The following is a 24,930-nucleotide window of genomic DNA, read 5'->3' as shown; positions in this document are numbered from 1 at the left end:
TCACTCTGTCGAATGACACAACCCTCCCTTTCTTAATAGAAAATCAAGAATTGAGCAGTGCATCTGTCTCCAGTGGCCCGGCAAGCACACTTCAGGGAATTCATTCCTGACAAGTAATCAAAATATGCAAAAAGTCTGCAGTGAGGCCCAAGCAAAGGATGTCAGCTCCCTGGATGGGAAACATGAACCAGATGTGAGCAGGAAATTAGGAAGAGACGTGACAGGATCAATGGCTATTTTGGGAACCTTCTATAAATCCAAAGTTATTGCTAGGCACAGCATTGCACACCTTGAGTCCCAGCACTTGGGGGGGCAGAGGCAGGTGGATCTCTGTGTTGGAGACCAGCCCGGTGTATATAGTGAGTTTCTAGGATACTACCTAGAAAGTTCTGCATAGTGAGAACTTGTCTAAAAACAACAACAACAACAATAGTAATACAAAGTAATAAAGAGCATGACAGAGCACAGCTGGGATCCCAGCACTCAGGAACTCACAGTGTGGCCACCCAGTGACTGCTGCCTAGGAGAGAACAGGTTCCTAAGTACACTACAAGAACATGACAAGGCTGCTCGGTGAGCCGTGTGCCGCTGCTCTGTCAATGTATCCAATAGTTCCACGTATGGTGGGGATAGGAATTTATAATCCTAACAAGTCCATAGAAAAGACATACCATCCGGGTATTTTATTTATAAGCTATAAGCCTAGATTAGGCTGGTGTCGAGCTATGCTAACTCACACCCAAGCTATAAGCCCCTTGTTACTTGCTGTTTCTCCTGGTCATGTGGTCCTGGTCCACGTCAGTTTCCTCCCCTCTGTCTTCCTTTCCTTTTCCTCTCCTTGCAACCCCCTCACTTGAACTTGCAGTCCCACCTTCTCTCCCTCCACTGCCCAATCACAGGCTCTCACCTTCCAGTTAAATTGCTGAGAGGGTTCATATGGCAACACTCTGTGCTCATGAGGATCTGGTTGTCAGTGGCAACCACATCCTGAGAAACCAATATCATCACAATCAAGCAGCATCAGGCCGACCCGCCACAGGGTGTTCCAGACGCTGGTGATCAGTCAATTGCTCCTCCACCTCACGTTCTGAGACAGAGTCTCTCACTGAACCTGGAACTCACCAATTGGCAAGACTTGCTGGCAAATCCCAGGGAACTTCTCAGTTCTACATCTTCAGAGCTGGGATCACCAGAATGTGCCGCTGCTCTTGGCAGGAGCCTGGGTCACAAGGACAATGACAGAGAGCTTTGCTTGGGGCTGGGGTTTCCGACACCTGGCTGGTGCCATCTGAAGGGGAGCCGGATGGATGCAGGCTCTGGATGCCTACTGGGGCACACTTCTCTAGGCCTGTGCCTACTGGGGCACACTTCTCTAGGCCTGTGCCTATTAGGGTACCCTTCTCTAGGCCTGTGCCTACTGGGGTACCCTTCTCTAGCCCTGTGCCTACTGGGGTACCCTTCTCTAGGCCTGTGCCTACTGGGGCACACTTCTCTAGGCCTGTGCCTATTAGGGTACCCTTCTCTAGGCCTGTGCCTATTAGGGTACCCTTCTCTAGGCCTGTGCCTACTGGGGCACACTTCTCTAGGCCTGTGCCTACTGGGGCACGCTTCTCTAGGCCTGTGCCTATTAGGGTACCCTTCTCTAGGCCTGTGCCTACTGGGGTACCCTTCTCTAGGCCTGTGCCTACAGTGAAGAATGGAGCCCTGACGTGAGAAGCAGGACCCTGCTCCTGACCAGTATGGGGAAAGACAGTGGAAAGGGTCAGTATGGTGACGATGAACTTAGACTGGCAGACCTCTTCATAGCTGCTCACCAGACTGCCTCCTTCATACAAGTGAGGAGCAACTGCCCACCTCACACAATTGAGCTCTGAGGGCATCCTATCAACCCTGCACAGAAGACAGGACTAAGCAGCTGTATATTGTTCCTGAGGATGGGACCCCTGCTTTGACACACTGGCTGGTTTTCATGGTATAAACGTTTCCATGGTGGATGTTCCAAGGTGGGAATGAACCATGACTCTGAGGAACCAGGAGGAAGGACAGTACCACCAAGCTGCTTCCAGTACCCTCAGACCCACAACAGTCATCCACACTGTTTAGATCACCAGGGAGGGCAAGCAGAGCAGGAATGACCTCCCTGGTCTCCAGCTTAATGGCCTCTGGGAGACAAGAAAGTGGCTTGTCCCCCGGGAGGCACGGATAAGCCCTACTGAGTGTAAGCCCTACTGAGTGTAAGCCCTACTGAGTGTAAGTTGCTTCTGGGACCCGGCCACTCTAACCAGACTGCTGGCATAGAGAAGGTGCCAAGAACTAGAGAGTATTCAACATGGTAGTCATCTCGAGGATCTGTCCCCTTGGGGTAAGAGGAGAAGGTGCGTCTGGGGCCAGGGCAGACTGGGAATCTCTGTGCTCAGCCACACCTGTCCTTGGGCCTCTTTCACTGAGATACCAGAGGGTGGCATGGTAACTACCCACAACAAACACTGCACAGCTGCCAAGGCTGGAGCTCCAGGCCACCCAGGGACAGGATGGGCCTCGGAGCCTGGTAACCGGGCCCTCTGAGGACAGCAGAGGTCGCCCTCAGCTTTGTTGCCTTGGCTTCTGAAGGCAGAAGGGTTTCTCTCCTTCACTCTTGGAACCAGCCCATGCAGCCAGGAGTCAGCAGGACTGGCTGTTTGCCTTCCTCCTTAGCTGTCTCCTGACCTTCGGGCAAGGTCTCGGTGGCCTACTGAGACAATGAAGGGGATGCTTCAGCCTGGGTGTGCCCACCGACCTCTCGCCGGCTCCCTCCCTTCTTGCTTCCTTGTTACTGCTGAGGTTGCCATGCAGCCCACACAGCCTCCTCCATACAGATTCCCATCAGCAAACCTGGCAATGCTGTATCCTCAGTCCCCAAAGCTCACACGTTCAGAGTGATGGGCTGCATATCTAGGTACAGATTTAAACTAGTACCCCGAACCAAGCCATAACCCTAAATGAAACCTGCAGCAGAGAGAGACATGCTGGCGGTTATATTTGGGGAGATTACAGCTTGCACATAGAGTCCCAGGGTGCCTGTACTTTTTGTTAAAACATTTTCTTCTTTCTTTTTTAAGAAAAAGAGGTCATGAATTTGAGAGAGTATAAAGGGTGGGGTGGACACAACAGCGGGTAGAGGAAGAAAAGAGGAGAAAATGATGCAATTACATTTTAATTTAATAAATACCTAAGGTTTTTTTTTTAATTTATTGGGCAGTACATATGTCATAGAGCCCATGCCAAGGGTCTGTGTGGAGGTCAGAGGACAGCTTTTAAAAAAGAAAATGGTTCTCTCTTTCTACCATGTAGGTCCTGGGATCTATAACTCAGGTTGTCAGGCTTGGCAGCAATCTCCTTTACTGAATAAGCCATCTCACTGACCCAAGGTTCTTCATTCTTTTATAGACTCCCACAAGGGAGGATGGCTCTCACTTCTGCAGGCAGATACAGAACAAGCAGGCAGGCAAACAAAACCCTCCAGTGTAGCCAAAAGGTACTGCAAACCTGGAAACTCCCCACCTACACAGTTTCTCAGCAGGCTACAGGCTGTGGAGAGCAAGGGCTGCACGGACAAAGTCTCTTCACAGCCTCAGGTTGGTCTCACCTGATGCTCATGGAGAGCAGTGCAGGGTACTAGAGACGTGTGGAGGAGGGCACAAGTCAGACTGCAGGGTGACGGCACTGTGTGGGACCAGCACTGTCTCCTATGACAGCTGTGGCCTGGCTCAAGTGTTCTCTGGTCTGGTGCCTGATGGGAGGACAGGCTGGAACAGGGTGTGTCAGGGGAGTCAGGGCAGAGCCCAGCAGTGCACCAGTCACGAGTTCTCCCACAGCCTGGCAGGCAGGTCAGGCCTTCCAGCCCAGAGCACCTGCCAAATGGCTTCCCAGGCCACTGTGCACCCGAGCGGTCCTCTGAGAATGGCCAGGTGGCTTCCTTTCCCAATACCCAACCTTTTCCTTAATAAACAATAATGTAGCTCTACCAAACTCTGGAAACAGGAAAAAAAACTCTCCATGATTCCACAGTGCTGGGCATAGCTCCCAGTCCAGAATCACCTGTACTAATCCACCTCCCACTGGGGAAGCAGGGCTGGTGTCCAGCATTCACTCCCAGCAGATACTCCATAAATGTCCGTATGAAGGACGCCAACATCCATGTCCAGACAGACAGCTGACTCCAAGCCCCTACCTCTGCACCTCTGAGACTCCCTCCCCAACTTAGCATGTGTTCAAGGCCTATCGTTAGCATCTACCTTGGGTTACTGAAGCCTTCTCTTTAGTACGCTACAAGCAAAGGTTCCTTTCTTTCTTGATATACTATCAGTAAACTTCCCAAGATATGTGTCAATTCACCCGGAGTTGTAAGAAATCTGTTACTCAATCCCCGCTAACAGCAGCATGTTGCTGGCAAAGTCAACATGCTGACCTCCATCATCGCCAGGGCTCTCCACGTGGTGTCTTTGTTTACATAGTTGGTCTTCTTTTCAAGATTTATATTTATTTATTTTATGCATATGAGTACACTGTTGCTGTCACGAGAGGAGGCCATCGGATCCCATTATAGATGGTTGTGAGCCACCATGTGGATTCTGGGATTTGAACTCAGGACCTCTGGAAGAACAGTCAGTGCTCCTAACCACTGAGCCATCTCTCCAGCCCCTATGTGTGTTTTTTGCTTTGTTTTGTTTTTTGAGTCATGTGTTTTGTTTGCTCCTTTCTTGCATTTGAAGTTCTCTTTGCTGACATCTTAGCCTGAGCGTCTCTGCCACAGTCCTTAACCACGGCTCAATTGCAAACAACCGCTTTACAAGATTTCTCCTTTGGCTCCGTTTCACCGAGGCCCATTCCCCCGGTTTCTTGTTGTCAGCCTTAACTAGGTTGACATGGTGCTCAGCACAAAGGGTCTCATTTAACGCATATACATGGGTTCATTGTGACTGGATGCAGGCAAGCGACGATGAGCTTCATGTTGGCCTAAGGGTTTGGCAACCTCTCATGTTTATGTGCTGGGTTCTCATGGATGCATCGGGCACATGATACCCACTGTCTATGCAACCCAGAGCTGGCATTACACATCCCACACAGGTGCGTTTGAGGGCAGTGCAGGGGACAACGATTGCTAGTGCTCTAAGAATCAGTCTTCCAGGCTGCCGAGAGCATCTTCCAGGATCTATTCATGGCCCTGTGTGAAATATTCCAGCCTAGGGCTCTTCTACTAGGTCTCCTCCCTACCCCCTCACTGTTGCCTTGGTGGGTGGCCATTCTATCAATACAGCTTGGGTTGTGATCTGGAAGGAAGGGTGTGGGCCCTAGGGAAGCTAGCCAGGTCCCTGGCTGGAAGCCTGGAACCCACAGCTAGGGGAGTGGAGGACACAGTGCAGCCAGAGTCAACTAGCACACATCCTAGCAGGTGCATCCAGATCCCGCTCAGCCATCTTCAGTGCCAGGTTCGTGTTTCCCGAGGGCCAGAGGGCAACAGAGGCCCAATATTTTCGAAGTCTAGGAGAGCTGGTGAGCATTCCAGAGTCCAGGCTCCACTTCCAATGGCTCCGTCCTGCTGGGAGGAAGCTACCCTGTTGAAGTGCTCTCCACGGCCCCCTTGTTTTTCAAGTCCCTCTCATCTCTCTGAAACCATGGCTAGCTGCCTTTCCGTGGTGAGGCCCAGTGCTTGTGCTCAGAATCACTGTGGAGAACACAGCTAGATCTGATAAGAGGAAGGGACAGGCCCAGCCATGGAGTTGTCCAGGCCAGGAAGGTGGCCAAGATTTATTTATAATTTCTTTTGTTTCCTGCATTAAGGGCCTGCAAGTCCAAGCAAGAAAGTAGAAAAAGAACTGAAGGACTTAATGTTCTCGCCAAACATCCTCCCAAAGAATGCCAGGCAGGGAGCTGCTTGGCAGATGACGTGGCTTGTCTATTGCTGTGAAGTCCCTACTCTGGCCGATCCACCTTTCCTTAGCAAGATCTCTGACACCCTCATGCTCAACATCCGGGCCCAGGAAGGAAAATGAAAACATTAAAGGCTCACACAATGATGGAAATGACATTCGGCCCATTCTGTAAGGTGCGGGGCAGGTGAGGGCCGCGCGCGTGTGTGTGTGTGTGTGTGTGTGTGTGTGTGTGTGTGTGTGTGCGCGTGCGCGCGTGCGCAGCAACATGGCAAAAGTCACCTGCCTGCTGATTCTGCCTTCATAACTGCTACCCAGTCATTTCCTACGAGCCTTCTGGAAGGTTCTGCTTCTGAATTGGCCATATTAAGGCTATGCCTTCATAGGAAGTAGTGTAGCTTTTCCTATGACAAGAGACAAGAAGATCACACTGGCCATACTCTACCAGGCACTTGCTGAGGGTGTCTGGTTTCCTGACAGAAAGTGTCTATGTGTGGAATTGAGCCCTGGTCTGTGCTGAGCCTACACAGCCTCACCATTTTGACTACAATGTAGTTTCTTGGCCAGGAGCCTTATGTGCAGGACGACCCGTCTCACATGCCTGAAATTAATTTGCCAGCATCTTCGGTCATTAGTATCTGATTGGCTTAGAGAACAAAAAAGAGGCATCTTCAGGGGATAAATAAGCCACAGAATCTGCATCCCATTTTTGATGAAATGCTGATTTCTCATTAGGGGAAAGCCTTCATCAAAAACAAACAAACAAACAAAACAAAAAACCCAAAAAACAAAAAACAAAACAAAAAAAAAAAACCCAAAAAACAAAAAAACACCAAAAAACAAAAACAAAAAACACAAGAAAGTCCAAGTGAACATGCGATTTATCATTGGGGGTTGGGGGAGAGTCTTGTCAGCCATCAACGATGACTCCATTTCCCCTCAGTAAAGGCCTGCTCTAAAAAGACAGCGCTGTGTCTTGGCACTTTTTGTTGTCATGAATAAGAAGAAATAAGATATCCGTCATACAGACAGGGTAACAGTGACGGGAGGGAGAACTCTGCAGAAACATTCAAGTCTTAGAATTCTGCGCAGTCAGTGACTTCCTATGAAGAATTTACTCCAATGCAGAGATCACAAAAAAGTGCAAGGCCATGTTAACAAGAATGACCATGGTGACCTGTCTGCAGGGTTAGTGACAGGGATGGTAGCTCATACCCATCATCCCAGTGCTTGGAAGGCTGAGGCGGAAGAATTGCCGTGAGTTCAAGATCAGTCAGGACTACGGAATGCGTTCCAGGGCCCCCTGAGCTACAGAGAGACCAAACAAGCACACAATAGCACCGAGGACAACTGTATCATCTGCCAGTGATCATCAAAGGCCAGCAATGGTGTGGCCACACAGGAAAAGGCACCATGGTGACAGGCTCAATGATGTAGAGGGATGCCCTTCACCCGTCACTGGAAAGAGAAAGGGCGTGGGCTCCCAACTCATTTCCAAACGGAGCACTGGGCTTGCCATGTGCCTCAGCGTGCAGGCGGGTTTAAGGTGGACAGCAGATGCTATCAGAAATCCCACGAGCTACTGGGATGGGTTTAAGGTGGACAGCAGATGCTATCAGAAATCCCACGAGCTACTGGGATGGGTTTAAGGTGGACAGCAGATGCTATCAGAAATCCCACGAGCTACTGGGATGGGTTTAAGGTGGACAGCAGATGCTATCAGAAATCCCACGAGCTACTGGGATGGGTTTAAGGTGGACAGCAGATGCTATCAGAAATCCCACGGGCTACTGGGATGGCCAGTACCTTATTTTTTGAGTTTTGCTAAATTCTCAACGGCAAATAGAAACACAAGTTTGGGAGCCAGACTGCCTGAGTTTTAAATACTGCCCTTGTCACCTCAGAGTGGTGGCCTCTGGTGGCTGCAGGGACGAGCACTGAACAAATGCTGAGTATTGGTGGCAAGCCAGCCATTGTTCAGTCTGACTCCACTGTGTCACAGAGGTACAACTACAGCCCAGGGTTTCCCATGTCTCTAAACAGGATAAGTGATGTACCCATATCTGGGCTTGAGGGTACGGCTCCAGAGAGTCAACATACGGAAACAGCTCAGTGCAGAGCTGGGACCTGAACCCCATCCAGAGCTCTAGGTGTCGGCAGCTTTATAATCTATAATAATAACTCCCAGTGTGGGTGACAGGACCCTTTTATTGCTTTTGCAGGGGGGCCATGTTCAGCTCTAAGCCCTCACGGAGGATCTCACAATTGCCTTTAACTCCAGTTCGGAGTCTGACATCCTAGTCTACCCTCCACAGGTTTCTGAACATGGTGTACATAAATTTACACATACATACACATTTTAAAAATTTTTTAATAAGAGAAAAACCAACTATTACACTCGGTATTTGGTTTGATTTGGTTGTTTTTTTTTTCAAGACAGGGTTTCTCTATATATAGCCCTGGCTGTCCTAGGACCAGGCTGGCCTCAAACCTCCGCCTGCCTCTGTTTCCCAAGTGCTGGAATTAGATAAAGGTGTCCACCACCACTGCACAGCTACAGTGGTTGGTTTGTTGTTTGTTTGGGGGTTTGTTGTTGTTTTTAATAGGGAGGCTGATGGTCATGACAGAGAGGTTCTCTCACTTTAAAGAAAGTAGAAAAGGAGATCAAGTATGTCCATGGGTGAGGCCTGTAGCAGTTCTGTGCAGGGAAAGGGAGCCCCTGCCGTGCCTACCTCTGTTGGGACTCTCAGCATTCCCAGGTGGCAGAGACAGTGTGATTAAATGAGATGGGTGGGCCACACTTGCACTGACACACAGGACTCAGCACGGTTCTGAGCAGGGAATACAGCAGGACTTGGTAAGGAGGCCTCTCTGTGGTATTCTCCCTTCAATGGCAGGTTCTCTGTGGAACCTGGGCAGATCAACAGACCACCCAAGTGTCCCTGGGCAGGGTTTCCAGACTGTGGTCTCATCTCCTCTCATCTTGTGTGGACCCTGCAGCCTTGACCTGCTTCTTGTCCCCTGACACCCCTATCCTGACTCAGCCTCACAGCTCACTTAGGAGGAGAAGAAGGTGGGGATCCCTGCAGAGGCACGGGTTATAGTGAGTCATAGAAGCCTGGGTTCAAATCCTGGCCCAGTCACACTTTGTGAACAAACTCAGAACTATAACTCGGCCGGTCTGTGCTTGTTACCTTACCCATAAAACACACCTGGCCGTTCTGGCTGCGCTGCTGTCATTGGGTATCAGTGCATGGAATCTGTATGAGTACTCAAAAACAACAGCCGCCACGAGGGCCTACCATTTTCTCCAACAGGAGTGTGACCCTCACATACATACATACATACATACATACATACATACATACACACATACATACACACATACATACACACATACATACATGCTCCCCTGTGCACCCTGTCCTATCACTCCATCAAAGGAATCTGCTTCTAGCTAGAAATGTCTGATAGAGGTGCAAAGTTCTGAAAATTCTAGGCAGTGTAGAAATGAGGAGAGGCGAGGGCCCACCAAGTAACCCCAGACGCAGAGACACCAGTAGGACATAGGCACTGGCCCAGGTACTGCCTATCTGTCCTTGTCCCTGCCCCACTGACCCTGCCCTCCTGGTCACTGTAGACGGCAAGGGTACTGTGTACAAGGCTCTACACTGAGCACTTTATTTGCTGTGTTGTTGTTGTTTTGGTTTTGGTTTTTCAAGACAGGGTTTCTCTGTGAAGTCCTGGCTGCCCTGGAACTCACTCTATAGACCAGACTGACCTCGGATTCATAGAGATCCACCTGCTTCTGCCTCCAGGGGTGCTGAGATTAAAGGCGTGTGCCAATACCACCCAGCTATACCCACTGTTTTTATCCTTATATACCCATCATGTAAAGGCTAAAGATCTCAAAAAGAATCACCAGCAGCCAGGTGGCTCAAGCAATAAATCCTTCCCAAATCCTTCTGTGCACAGCCCTGAAGTGTCCTCCTTCCCACACGAGAATGGTGGGCAGAGGGTCTCTGTATGCCCCTCAGGTGTAGCAGTCCATCACCCTAGTGTTTGCTGTCTGGGTTTCCTGGAGGCTCCTTCTTACCCAGTTCCACTCAGGGCAGAAACCATGTGCTGCGGGCAGACGCAGGGGACAATGGGGAGACCTCGGGTCATCCTTCAGAGCCTGGGGAAGGTCCATGTTTCCCAGGTGAGAAGCCGGCTTTGGGCTTGAGGGTTCAATACATCCATTTCTCCTTCCCTTTTTCCAGAATGCCCTTTGCCGAGGGAACCAACTGGCCAGCAAATAAGGCACATGATCCTGCCTCCCGGAGTTGCCTCTATCCTACTAGGGCCCTGCTTGGGAGCCCTGGGGGTGGTAACACAGGTGCTGACCCCTCTTCACAGAGCGCCCCAGAGGGCCCCAATGTGCAGGACAGAGAGCTGAATGGGGCTCATTATCAGCTTGGAAGGCCGGCTTAGAGGATATGCAGTAATTGCAAGGGTTTTGTAAATGTTAATTACGGCTGCCTTAATTAGCTCTGAACCCATTGATCTATGGATTATATTAGGTTTATAAGTGTAATTACCTTAACCGGCATATGGATTACAATTATGCCCCACTAAAACCCCAAATGTATAGCATGTAAATTAGCCAAGGGACCATTCTGATTCCTCGGGGTTGTCACACTGCTAAAACACTCTTTAGGGCTTCATCGTGAAGGCTGCCCACCCCCGGCCCCTCTCCTCACCCTGCTATACAGACTGAGGGGCTTTGAAGTTGGGAGGGAGGAAGGAGGAAGAACAGAACACATGTCTTTGGAAGTCCACGACAGCTGGTTGCCATGAGCATGTCCCCAGGATATCTCTCTCTCTCTCTCTCTCTCTCTCTCTCTCTCTCTCTCTCTCTGTGCGCGCGCGTGTGTGTGTGTACATGCCTTCAGCCCCCACCCCACGTGTAAATGCACACCTGAAACCCTCAGGCTTTACCATCCGGGTTCTCCCACTTTGGCCCCAAATTCCCCAATGGCTAGGCTGTCAAACCAGTGAAATCCAGGGACCTGCCTGTCTCTGCCTCTCTTCTGCCGACAGTAAAAGCATACACCACCCAGGTCTTTTTATACAGTTTCTGGGGACTTTGAGGTCCTTGTGTTTACAGAGCAACCTCTTTACCCACTGAGCCATCTCCCCAGACCCCCATGAGCCTTTTGCCACCCATATGGAAGTCATATTGCAACACCAACGTCCAATCCTCCCCTGCACTGTAAGGCTGACTGCTTTGGTTCTACTCACTGGCCTCCTATCCCACATCTATATCCCCTTTTCACGCCCTCTACTGTAACAGGGGCAGCCGTGCCCTTTCCCCATGACACCCCAATTCAAAGTGGGTCAGTGATATCCATACATACTCCATATCCATAGAGAACGCCATCTTTACCCAATAGGCTGTGCATGACTGGGCTGTAGTGTGTGCCTATTTCCTTGGGAGACAGTCCTAGGCTGTGCTCACTGGGGAGGCCATGAAGCATAGTTAGCTCTTAACCCTCCTTCACCAGCCTCTGCTGCCTGGACCTCTGCGGTCATTCCTGAGTCTAGCCCAGCATTCCCCACAGTCTGAATTCTTCTGCTCAGAGGCCAAACCTATTGGCCAAGTGCTGGTCAGAACCTTTACCACAACACAGGCCAAAGGCAGTGAGGAGCAGTAATAGCCCAAGAGAGGGAGGCAGAGGCTCACGCCTTCCGCCTGTTCAAACTCTGCCTGTGGACAATGGGGAGGACAGGTTGTGGACTTTCCTAGAACATGTCTTTGCCCATAGACATTTGTAAACAGAATTAACAGAATCACCGGTGAATCTTAAGTCTAAACACTGAAGTGAGAAATTAGGAACAGCTGTGAAATGTGACGTAAGAAAGTGTATCTTGTTTGTTTGTAATGGAAAGCCCTCTCTCGTCCCAAAACAAATGGCTTGAATATTCACCCTTGGGACTGCGGATGGAAGGACATGCTGAGGGGTGACTGACACCATCTGCTTAGGTCTGTCACCATCACTGTGAGGCCTCAGTCACACTCTGGGACAGTTCTAACCAGGCTACAGGGATGCTCCTAGAAGCTGGCATAGTCAAACATCTGTCTGCCGTAGGAGAGAAGCACTAAGCCAAGGCTCCGGCACTCAAAACTTTTGTTGCCACAAGGATTCGGCTCTCCCCAGGACTCGGGTGTCTTCCTCACTGAGGGGCCAGCAGGGACTGAGGCTATAACCCTCTCTCTGCTGAGGGTGCCCAGGGCTTAGCTGTAATGTGGCTCATGTATGTCATGCCCATGTGGAACAGTATATTCCAGAGACCGCCTTCCATGATGTTCCAAGAACATCCGCGGCCTCAATAGAGGCCTGCTGGGCACCCATCCGTAATGCCTGCTGTCAGATTTAACATGGGATGCCCTGTGAGGTGAGGCACTGAGGAACAAGCCACTCTGCCTACACAGCAAGAATGCTGCACAGGACGCTGCACTCCGTCTTGGCTGAAGTGTACAAGACCACATGGCAGTGAGCTGTTAACATCTGCCGGCTTCCACTGGGAGGGTTGTGGGTCGGGACATGAATACTGCTGGACTTGAGAGCTGGATGTGTCTAATGGATCCTCAGATGAGGCGGGCTCTGAAGATGGGCCAGGTTTCCGTGTGTCCCCTTCTAGACATGCCATGTACTGGTTTCAAGAGCTGAAGCCTTTAGGAGGTAACAAAGCCCTGAGGCCTCTCTCCTCCGTGGTGATGACACTGAGTTACATCCAAAGAGGTTTTGAGGGCACTGTTCCCTCTCTTGGTTGCTTTTCTATTTTCTCCCCTGTGAGGAAGAGCATGATGGTCCTTACCACAGTGGCAGAGCGGTAGACAAGCATCCGCTCCCTGTTGGTTACTGCCCCTGGTTCTGTTACAGACAGGCCATGACATGTGGGTTAGGAGGGCTCTGCCACTTGGGCAGCAACAGAATCAATAAATTCTGCAGTCTGACCTGGGGCTGCCTTGGGGCCACTGGGTGGCTGTTTCCTAGCCTCTACCACTGAAGTGGAAACTTAAGGGTTCTTTGGAAAGTCGGTTGGATGGTGTTTTGCTGAGACAAACACGTGAAGGAACATTTTGTTAAAGTGGACACAGGTGTGAAAGGCTCAAGCAGACTTTTAAAGGAACGTTTTGCTGAAGCAGACACAGGAGAGAGGATGTTCTGCTAAAGCAAGCATGTGAAAGGACACGTGAGGAAAGATTCTTTGCTGACAACATGCATGTATTAGTCAGCCTTACATTGTGTACTTGAGCTGCATTTGTTGGGACTCCATAGAGAATCGCACCAAAAAACATATGGTGGTGTGCTGCAGTTTCTTGCTGCTTCTGAGGACTAGGGACTCCATGGAGTGATGGAGAAAGAGCTTGGCTTGCTGGTACAGCTAGCTGTGCAAAGCTTGTGGGTCTCCCACCTTTGCTGATCTTCACTTCCCTGAGAGGCACAGCTGCGAACTTCTGGTGTTCCTGTTGGCCCCTCCTGCTGACTCTAGCCAAGGCTGAGGCCTGGCTGTCTCTGCTAGGCTGTGTCACCACTGTTGCTAACCAGAATCTACCAAACTGGACTGCTCATGTATCTATGAAGTGTTTTCGAGTGGATTGAGCTGCCGCCACCTGCTAACCTGTGAACTGAATTGCTGATTTCCAGACAACACAGGCAGGAGTTGCTCCAAAGAACCTTTCTAAACAGGTCCACTTCCCCCATATCCTAATAACCATTTTTTCCCACTACCTCTGGTGGGTGGTGGGCTACAAGGGGAGGTTAAAGCATTTACGAACCATCATTAAAAATAGGATTTGAAAAAATTAAAGTTACACGCTACAGTGAAAGTCCATCCAGGGACCCTCTGCTCTAGGTCCACAGAGAGCTCTACAACAGTCACTCAGAACTCCAGCTTTGTCTCTTGTACAGTGCTCCATAATATGCCCTTTTCTGCAGAGTCCCCAAAGCCCACTACAGCCCCAACTGAGAGCTACCGCACCAGCTCTGCCTCACTCCTGTCCTTCCAGATCTGCACCAAGCCCCGAGCCTGGGGACACAGCCTGATCTTTCAAGTGTTCCCTAAGATTCTGGACCCTTAGTTGGGGAAGTGATTGGAGCTAGCAGACCCCAGAGTCCTGTCAACCAACTCTGCCTCTTCTGGGAGAAAAGCTTGAGACTCACTGAGAGGCAGGCCTGGGCAAGTCACAGCTGGGCCACAGTAACTGGTCCCCTGTTCCACCCTACATTACTGCCTCTCTTCTTCTTTAAGGTAATAGGGATCCAGGTCAAGAAACAGCTCCAGCCTCTGAAGAAGATGGAACGGTCTGGAGAAATATCTGTTTCCTGCAGCCACCAGAACCAACATGTGTCAGTCTCTCTGCCTTAGCCCAGGAGCAGAACATGTAGTGCTAATAAACGGGGTCCCCTAAGGGGTGGGATAGCAGTAGGTCCCGCTCCAGTCCCTGCCCTGGCATTCAGGCTTCCTGAACCCCAGGCATCAAAAGGACGGGGCAGAAATATGGCCAGGGCCCTGCTCCTCCCTCCTCACTGGCCTTTCTCCTGACTCTCCCTCCTACAAGGTACTCCTCTCTACCCTTCAGAACCCTTCTCAGGGAGAGTCCATGCTAGGCTAGTTGTACGTCCCATGGCTACGACCCCCATGCCATCCAGCCCAGAAGAAGCTCATGTTTGCATGTGACTCTTGCCTAGTTTCTGCAGGTGGGGGGATGTCTCCACAGTACACAGGCTGGTGCCTCGAGGCCTGATTGCCAGCCTGCAGAAGCCCCTTTAAAAGTCTGACCATGAGAAAGAACGGCACACATGGTTTGTTTCCATTTATGGAAAGTCCTGGGACGGGCAAAACTGTCTCTGCTATTAGCTATCAGAGGGGTGGAGGGTAGAAGATGCTGGAAGGGCCAGTGCATTCATTAGCTCACCGAGTTGTGTGCATCTAGGATTTGTGTGCTTTTGCCCATTTATTAGAACATTAATGATAATTTTTATTATTTTAAGCAGGTGAAGAACCCTGTGCACAGAAAAAAAAAATGCTTCTGACACCTGCCTTCTGATCAAAATGCCCAGTCCACAGGCCACGAACAGCTGGATATACATTGAGAGCAACTTTTGCATTATCAACCCGACTGACTCCGTAACGGAGAGGCACCCACCTCTGGTGTTAGGCCTTCAGAGCTGGCCAGACACAGGCCACACCAGAAAGAAGGTTAACTCTAGGACTGTATCTCCAATCAGGGCTGGCACATGACAAACGTACACAGAACTGTCCTCAGATGAAGGCTCATAGCGAGAAACAGCGTCTCCCTACCCTTGACTTCCAAGAAGTGCAGACTTTCCTCTCCCTCCTAGAGCACAGGCGGGAGAGCCAGCTTTGCACTTTTCTGGGCGTGGGAGGCCCCCTCTGGCACACAGGGCAGGGAGAGGGATGCACTCGGTTCCCAGGCCAGACAAAGTGCCCGACCTCCCCTTCACTGTGCTAGCTTTCAACTTCCTGGGCACACACAGCCGCTGGCAGCCCCCAGCGTCACTCCCCCTGCTAATGCACCTGCCAGGATACATTCATGCCTCCAGAAATAGGATGCTCAAATATCATATGATTTTTAAGTACAAAACTACATTTTATAAATAATATAACATTTTATGTCTTTTTGTTACTGCTGCTTCTTAAAGAAATAGGTAGAACAAAATGCTAACTGAGGTTCCCTCAGAGAGATGGGACTGTGAGTTATTTCCTCTGTGCTTTTCTGTGTTTTCCAAAGGGCAGACGTTTCCTGCAGAATTAGAAAAATCACTTTAACTTTAAAACAGAAAAAAAAATGCAGCCTCTGTTAAACACGTGAAAACAGGAAGAAGGAACGGAATCTGGAGGGCAGGAAATGGCTTTCTGTCGACTGCTGGCTTGGACCTAGGCATGTCCCACAGAACCCATGGAGCCAAGGAGGACAGAGCACAGCTCAGCATCACTGTGGCAGAGGCCCTGGTTGCTCAGATCTCTCTTCTCAAGTAGGGTGCTGATCCCAGAACGGCTCCCTGCTCCCAGGCTCCCCAGTCTTAGCCCTGGTCTGGCTTCAGATCTCCTCCCCCTTGGAGTCTCACAGTAGCTGCTGCCATAGGCACCCATTAAGTGCCCACAGGAATACCAGCTCTGGAACAGAATAAATCTGAGGGGAGAATGATGGGGTCTGGGGGCCCCCCCACCTCTCTGGGTACGTGGCCTATCCCCACTGCATACGGCCTTGACCCCTGGGTTGCAGAGTAGTGGACGGAATGGGGGAAATTCTCTCTCCTTTTCATCTCACAGACAAGGACCTGTGTCTGGGCATCTATCCCCCAAGAGGTCCAGACAGAGGATTTGGGATGCATTATATCCTGAGATGGGTACTGGGTGGCGGTGAGGGTACCCAAGGTAGACCCTGTTTCTAAGACACATGCAGCACAGTGGGGGATGGGGGGAAGACACTGGGCACAGAGTGGCTCCATCACAGCTGGAGTAAGAACTTCAGCATAGGAGGGCCGTGTGCAGACGGATCCATGTGCTGGGGTCCATATATGCAGGTCACAGCTGGACAGCAGCTGTGAGGGCAGGTAGGCGAAGGAGGTCAGGGGGCAGATGTGGGATTGAAAGGTTCAGGGCAGAGCAGGCAGGACATCGAGAGCCCCAGGCTTGTGCCCAGGCGTTTTTCTTGAGCGCAGTGACTACAAATACTTTTCTCCCTCTGGTTTCAAAAGTAATGAAAGCATTTTCACGAGTTCCTGAACTATGGCAAGCCCAGCCCGTGTAGCCCCAGGCCCCAGTAGAAAACCCACAGGAACTACCAAGGCGAGTGAGAGACATGGCTGTGCTGTGCTGGAGTGCCGAGCTGAGCACACGGCCAGGGTGCACAGTGCCTGGGAAAGAGCTGGCCCAGAGCTGCCCACTGCACCAACCTCCCTCAGAGCACAGGCAGAGCAACCCAAGAGAGGTCAAGAGATGAGAGGCTCAACTGCATAAGTACCCAGGCTGGCATGGTCACCTACACCTGGAGGGTGGGAGAGGGACGGCATCTTGCCAGGGTTATAGCCAGGCACTGGGGAGCTTTGGAGCAGTGTTACTTTACTGCAGGCCCTGAGCTGGGTGTTGAGTTAGAGGAGGTACCTGTGGCACCCAGAACCTTGCCCTGACGACAGCTACCTATTCGTCCCAACTTGCTTCAGGCTGGGCATGCCTGCCACTTACTCTCTGGGCCTTGATTCAGGATACCACTGAAGCCTTTATACTCCAGGCTGTTTCTGGTCAAGAGGACCCTACCACGTGGGCGGTGAGTGGTCTGATGCCCAACTTCTCCCTGGAGTACCTCATAGCATCATGTACCCTGGACTGTTCTCAGCAGGAAAGACAGCGGATGGAAAGCGGATGGAAAGACAGCGGAAGTGGGGGGGTCTTAACACTCACGTGGACTCTAGGGTCTACTAGGTTGTTAACTGTTCCTGAATCTGAATTATTTAAACCCAGAGGCCACTGAGTTTAAATAATTTATTTACTTTCTAGGGTTGTTAGAGGAAGCAGTGCAGAGGCTTGTCTCCTGGCATACTGTGAGCCTTGCATTCCTTTAAAGAGATGGCTATTGTTTTTACTGGGAAGCCTGGGAATCTGAGCCACCTGGCGGTTTCCAGCGGAGGCAGGACTACATTCCAGGGGCCAGCCTGAAGCCTTGGCTTGCCCACCTCCTGTCCACAGCCCACTGGACTTGCAGGATGCTTCCTCAGTCAAGGCTGCAGGGGCTAAGATAGCAGCTGGGACACACGCCCACCCCAGGCTCTCCCATCTGGCTGCAGCAGCCCTGTCTGAGTTCCCCTCGAAGTTTATTTTAAACTATTTCATGTGGAAAAACTAAGCTTCCTCTTTACTAGTAGGTTCCAAGAAGGCTAACTCCTTCCTCTCTGGGCTGCCTAACTCCTGCCCCACCCCACTCTCGAAAAAACAACAACTAAGGACAGCCAAAATTCTACACACTACTGGAAACCCTACCGTCCATGAGCATCTGTATCCTTGGGAGCCAAGACTCCTGGTGGAGCACTCCTGAGGAAGCTTACCCAGCTGTGAGGGAGTGGAGGCTGACAGAAAGGTGTAGTAAGACTGGAGGCTCGAGGAGCCTACTTTTCAGACTCCCCCAAGCTCAGCCTCCGCTGACTCTGAGAGGTCAGCGCTCACCAATCTCCCTCTGTCTCTAATGCATGACAGCCACCTTCCTGGGTCCAGAAGAGTCAAAGAGTAAGGACGAGTCAAAAGAGCTCCTTAGGATACACCATGGGGAGAGGGTAGTGAGTTTCACCATGGCCCCTAGGTTCTGAGAGAGCTGGGCAGAACTGGCACTTGGCATTCACAGTTTGGAAAAACCTAAAATGGTTGGTCTTGGTTCTGTAATCTGAGCCCTTTGGGCTGCCGTGCAGTGATACACAGAGCCCAAGCCCACTGGCAACAACAAGCCCTTCTCGTCAGAAATCAGACACTGTGAGGGTGGGGACAGCTGGAGCCCCACAGCACCCTGCAGGCTGATGGTACCCCAGCCACCCGACACTTCTGATTGTCAAGCACTGCACCATTCTTGCTAAGGCTCTCTGTATAATTCAGACACAGGAGACTAAAAACAAGAGAAAAAAAAAAAAACCAACCAAACAGATAAAATTAAAAGAGATAGAAGTCAGGCATTCTCACTGCCCTCCTAAACCCTTTACCAGAAGGCCAACCCTAGGCAAGCCTGCCCACCCGGACGGACGCTCAGGGAGGGGCATGAATGGGGCATTGCAGACGCCTCTGTTGCTCAGTCTGATGACCTTAGTTCATGCTCCCCAGACAAGACCAACGAAGGTCAGCGAGGGGTGAGGAGTAGTGGGTGGGGAGAGAGTGGGAGTCAAGTTCGCCCTGAGCGGGGAGAAAGGGGAAAGGTAAAGGAAGGTTGCAGCCAGGGGGCACTGAAAGTGCCTCATACCTTCCACGGACGTACGTGGATGCAGGGGTACTCATGCCATCTCTGAGGGTTATGGCGAACATGTGCAGTGTTCCTCCTGCAGGAATTGGGGGTGGGGTGGGGGTGGGGGTGAGAACAGAGACACCCAGAGGGTACCTCTCATCCTAGGCTTAGGGTCCATAGGGAACTTAGACAGAAGTGACTGAGCAAGGGCTGAGGCTGGAGGACTTCATGTCTCTCCAGAGGGAGTCACTAGAGAGACCTGAAGAGATCTGTCTCTGGAATAGAACAGTGTACAAAGATATCTATTTGGAAGATTACAAGACTATGTTGAAACAAGAAGGGTGGGAGAATTCTTTGCTATTTTTGTGCATGCCCATGGGTGTGTTCATCTGTGGGAGTGGGAGTGTGCCTGTGTATGAGTCAGAGGACAACCTCAGGTGTTAAGGCAGGGTCTCTGGTTTGCTGCTACAAACCCCAGGCTAGCTGGCCCGCAAACTTCCCATGATTCTACACGTCTGCCTATCTTGATATCGGAGCACTGAGCGTGCAGATGCTCACTGAGACATCTGGTTTTACGTGGGCTCTGAGGATGTGAACTCAGGTCCTCATGTTTGAAAGGCAAGTGCTTTACTCACTGAGCCATTTCCCTAGCTCCTGGAGCAAGGCATGCCTGAGGTAGAGATAGGCCTGGTGTGGAAGCTAGTGTTACCACATGGTGTTGAAAGTCACCATGCCTCTCTAGTCCCCACCCAGAGCCAGTGGAGCCCCCTGCTGGTGGAAGGATACTGAGATTCCATCAGAAAGGAAGCTCATACAGGATTCAGGCAAAGCCCAGAAGGGGGTTGGGCACACATGGAAACAGGGGGTGGAAGAGTACAGCATGACAAAGGGCTCAAGAAAAGAATGAGAAAGGGACAGTAGGGGAGTTAGTGAGCAAGAACTATCCTGTCACAGGGACCCCAGGCCCAGAGTTCTCCCCCTGTGAAGGTACCAGCTGGAGAAAACACAAAGGAAGTCTCCATGGGTCACAGGACCTGCTATGGTTCTTTAGAGCCCAGTCTGGCCTAAGTCTAGCAAGGTGGCCTGATCACAGATGTGACAAAGGCACACAGCAGCAGGGGAGCAGGAGGGGGTGAGCATACGTTGGGAGTTCAGGGGCACGGATGTGAATGCGAGCGTGAGGGGAAGGGGGAGAGGGGAGGCTGGCTGTGAGTGCTTTTGAGGGTGCACTGGGGCCTGATGTGCTTGCTGTGTGTGGTCTCTGTGTTCAAATCCTGAACGCAGGAAGGGGTAGACTCTCCCAGAACCTGGTGACAAAGCGCCCTCTTGTGGCCAGAGCGGGAGGCAGCGCATGGATGAGGAAAAGAGAAGTAGATTGTAGAGAGCCAGAACCAGGCCCAGGTGGATGCTGGGGCTCAGGAAGGAAGGGACAATGAAGGGAGAGGAGACTAGATTAGAGAAGGCCAATGCATCTAGGGTGCTGAGCTCCACCCTTCCCAAAACTCGAAGTACCCTGTCCAGACAAGGAGCAAGGCAAGTGGGCTGCATGAATACAGAAGGAAGCTCAGCCTTTGAGCTGACATGTGGAACCTGGTTATGAGCATGGATGAAATGAGGTCATCTCTCCCTCTCCACCATACGCCGGAGAGTGCTGTAAAGACAGTCTGTGTGACAGCCCCATCCTTATCTGTCGCAGGCCAAGGACAGACTGCACAGTCACCACCCCTGCCTCCTGGAGTAGCCCTGTCTGAAGTGTGCAATGCTTGGGGGCTTGGGACTAGTTAAAGCACAAGAATATGGCAATTGCCACTAAGTCCACTTACTGGGCCAGCCAGGCTGTGTTGGGGCAGGCAGAGCTGTGTTTCCAGTCATTTCCACAAGGGCTGTTCTGGTTGGGCATAGGCCAGCAGGTGTTAGTTCTGGTGAGATGGCCTCCCGTTTTGAGAAGCCCCAAACTCACAAATCACGGACAAGCCAAGTGCACCCTGGAAGATCATTTGTTCTTACAACAGTGTCCTGGCACGGGAGATCCCTGAAGGTGTGCTGTGCAGTCAAAGTCACTTACTGCTGACACTTGGCCCCTCTCCTTTCTACTCAGCACAGCGACCACCTTTCTGTTCCTGACCACCGACCACTGCTTTAGCAATGACAATCTAGGACCTAAAGGAGATGGTCACAGAGCAGGTGGAGTGCGTGGTGTGAGCAGCAGGGCAGCCCGGCACTGATGGCCCTGCTCTATTTGGGCCTCAGTTTCTGCATCTGCAGAAGGGAGGTGGCACAATGATATTGAGAGCTCTATGATCCCTCGGAGACTCCACTCCATTCTCCCTTTGTCAGCAGGATATAGGACCAGCCTCCAGTACGAGAGGTCCTGGGGCCACAGTACAGAGAAAGAGGCAGATGCAACCAGGCCAGAGGCTAGCCCAGTGTCAGCCTAATGCGGACACCTTGGACCTTTTATTCAGGCTTCTGGCATTCAGTCGTCCTTCTGTGCTCTTCCGGGTGAGCAACCAGCAGCCTCTGGGGTTCACTCTAGGTAAGGGAGCTCATCCCACTCAGGGCAGCTGGGTCTATTTTGAGACAGCTCTGATAGACCTTCCGGGATACAGTTGCCTTGAGAATTCTGTGAGGGCCCTTCCAGAGCTCCGCGTGAACACAGCAGAGCTTAAGGCTACACAAGTTCCTGTTTGCCTTTCAGAAAAGCACAGCCTGGAAACCAGACCCTGCATGCGCCACCCACAGGCACAATGATGAAACTTCCCTGGTGTGTGGGTGAGGCCAAACGACCCACTTCAGGATCCGCTCTGGGTCAGAGGCCCCAGGTCTTTACGTAAAGCCAGCTCTCTGATAGCTGGTCCGAGGAAGGGACAAGATGAGGAGAGAAAGAGACCTGAGCCTGTCTGAATTCAGAGGCCGTCTACTGAGAGCACACATCGCAGGGGGGTAGAGTTGCCAAACTGGGGGTGCTATGATCCCTCTTTGGCAGGATGCCAAAGTGGCTGGATCCTGCAAAGGGGAGCTAGAGTGGGTGGACCTCCCCGATCCTACCTGTGTGTAGGCCTCCCCACTGTGGTGTGGGGTCTTCCTCAGAGACTTAGTCAAGCAAAGACACAGTTCTGAGTCCATGGGACACATGGGTTTGGACTGGCCAGACAGGCTCCAACTAAGGACACATTGACTCAACTAAGAAATGTTTTCCTTAAATAAACCAGAGTAGCCCTACTTCTGGGCTTTCAAACACAAATGTGCCACTCGAATGTTTGACCACTATGTTGAAACACATACTGAATACATGCTAGCTGGATTTTCATTGCTAGGCAGCATGGGACACCACCATGCATCAAGCCCAGCCTTGAAGGGCGCTGAGTCTCACTGCCCAGTGAGGAGCCTCCAGTCAGGAGCACAGCAGAATCAGGCTTTGCAACTCTGGGGAAAAGGAGAGATCGGGGACCTTAAGGTCTGCTATGGCCTGGATGTATCCCCTAAATTCTGGTGTTGGAAACTTAGTTCCTGGTAGCACAGTGTTGGCCTTTAGAGGTATTTGGTCACAGGATTAATACCTGCTGAGGTTTGGTCTATTGCCATACAGCCATGCTAAATATTGGCCCCAAGTTCTGCTTGCCCCCATTGAGGAGGAAATCCTTGCTTACCGCAAGTGGTGCTGTGTAACCTTACTCCTTATTTTAAAACTAATGGTTGAATAAAGATTCCTACACCCTATAGCTGGGCAGAAGAGTGGTAGGCAGGGCCTTGGTTCCTGGGCTTGGGGTCTGAGGCAGAGACCACAAGGAGACAAGAAGATGCCATGGGGTAGGTGTGTCACGAGTGCATGGCTGTGAGGGCCGGCTAACTGGAGTAGGAGTGGCCCAGGTGGAACATGACAAGTGATATTTCGGGGTTATTGAAAGGGAAGTAGACAAAATAGCACAGAGGGTTGATATCTGCCCAGCACTAGTGCTGTTAGGGCTTATTATAAATGCAAAGGTTTGTGTCTTTTGTTTGAGAACTATATGACCAAGGGTGGGGTAGAAACCCCCCAAATAATTATCATCATAACAGTTACCTTATGAAAAAGGCTTGAGGGAATGGGCTCTCTGTTCTGATCACACATTAGGATTCACTATCCCTCCTCCTCTGGGAATGTAGGAAGACACACCCAGCCATCTTGGAATCAGACACTGAACATACTGGCACGGTGATCTTGGACACCCCAGTCTTCAGAGCTGTGAGAGACTCTATTTCTTGTCTTCACAATAAGGTACTATGTTACATCAGGGCGAACAAACCAGGAAGGGATAGGCTGGCCACTTGGAAAGAATGCTTTTGTAGCTTATGAGCAGGGCTCCCTCAGGCCAGACATAACCAATGGAGCTCTGAGACCCTCCTCTGAGAGGCTGGGGAAGAAAGGAAGCCTGTAGTTCAGGTATGTTGGGGCTTCAAAGATATGTCCAACCTAGGAGAGTCTGCCGAGCCCTCCCTCTCTCATGCCAAGCTCACAGACTGCCTTAGCTCAGCGTTCCCTCCGCTTTCTACCCAGGATGGATCTCAGAGTCAAAGGCAGGCCACTGGTGGGTTCTAGCCCTGTGTAGGACAATCATTCAGATGTGCATGACCGACATACCATCCCTCAAACCCAGATAACCATGTTTCACCAAGTCTCTCTAGCATCGACAAAACAGTGTTGTTTGAATGGCCTGACCACAACGGGATCCATTAAAACAAGCAAGGCAGGGACAGGGGATGTGGCTTGGTCAGTAGGGTGATAGCTTAGAATGCACAGAGCCCTGGGTTCAATCCCCAGCACAGTGTTAATCAGGTGTGGTGACACGCTCCTATAGTCCAATACGTGGGAGGTAGTGGTGGAAGGCTCAGATATTCCAGATCAATTTTAGCCACATAGCAAGTCTGAGACAAGCCCATGCAAAATACACATGCAAGCCCATCTCAAAATATAAATAGGGACTGGGGAGAGGGAAGGGGAGAAACTGTGTAATTATGTTTTAATTATAAAAAAATACTAAGCAGTAGATATATACATGTAAGTAAGCAAGACACTGCTGATACATAAGACACCCTCAATGGGAAAGCAAGCATCAGGCCAGCCACCACGGGGCAGACCCAGCTTCTCAATTCCTAGCAACTGTTCACAAACTTCAGACCCAGAGTATCCCTGACAGCTGTCTGCATCTCTAGGTTCTGTGCTTCTCACGGGTTGGGGAAGGTAGAACAAAAGAAGGAAAGAAGTCAGACAGGATGAGGCCAGCTGTAATGACGCAGAGGTTCTGAGCCCACTGCCCAGCGGGACAGAGTCAATGTGATTCCCTGGCCACGGCACTGGGAAAGCAGAAGCTTCTGCATCTTTGGCCTCCTCACAGGTTCATTTCTGCTTCAAAGTCCAGGCTCTGCACCGAGGGCCACTCTGCCTCACCCATGTCACACAGTTAAGGACAGTGGTTTCTGCTACAAAGGCCAGCCACACTGGTCCTTGGGGACCAGCTACAGACAAAGCTGTGAATGTCCACATACTGTTTAGAAGGAAAATTCCCTTTGTTTGGACACAGAACAAAACAAGAAGGCAGTTGCCCTGGGAGGGTCCACAGAAGGGCAGGTATAAATGAAGCGGCCGAGGGCACTGACCTGAACTTCCCGGTCCGCACCTGCAGAGCTCTCATTCCGCACTGCTGGGCACCGCCAACGTCACCCACGATGTCATCGCCAATCATGATGGCCTGTCAGTAGTGAAATACGCTCAGACGTTATGTCAGGGGAGTTTTATTCCTGGATTTTCATCTTTTCTTTTCTTTTTTTTCCCCTTGACATAATAAACTGCTTGATTTGGTGCTTAAAGCCACCATCATCAGAATTAAACAAGGTAATATTGTCATTGTATTGATTTAGAGTCAACCCACCTTGAATATATCTCCTGCTGCCTGCGTGCCCCCCACCCCCGACATCACCAGTATATAGTTATCCAATGTAAAATCAATCAGCAGCCGTCAAAGTGATTTGGTGGCCTGAGAACACGAG

At 50.9% G+C, this 24,930-nt stretch overlaps 1 protein-coding gene across 2 annotated transcripts in view; it reads right to left on the bottom strand.

The window, feature by feature from the left end:
* The window catches only part of Lhpp (phospholysine phosphohistidine inorganic pyrophosphate phosphatase), a 91,161-nt gene that overhangs the window by 26,722 nt on the left and 39,509 nt on the right, over positions 1 to 24,930 (bottom strand). For both annotated transcript variants that reach the window (XM_087572846.1, NM_001009706.1), the window contains exon 6: positions 24,541 to 24,632. In XM_087572846.1, coding sequence (XP_087428972.1) covers positions 24,541 to 24,632 — 92 coding nt within the window. The remainder of the gene's footprint in view (positions 1 to 24,540; positions 24,633 to 24,930) is intronic.

The sequence above is a fragment of the Rattus norvegicus genome, chromosome 1 (genome assembly GCF_021556685.1).
Source record: "Rattus norvegicus strain SHRSP/BbbUtx chromosome 1, alternate assembly SHRSP_T2T, whole genome shotgun sequence".
Taxonomy (NCBI): Eukaryota; Metazoa; Chordata; class Mammalia; order Rodentia; family Muridae; genus Rattus; species Rattus norvegicus.
Note: the sequence above shows the minus strand (reverse complement) of the source record. Positions and strands in the feature narration are given on the sequence as shown.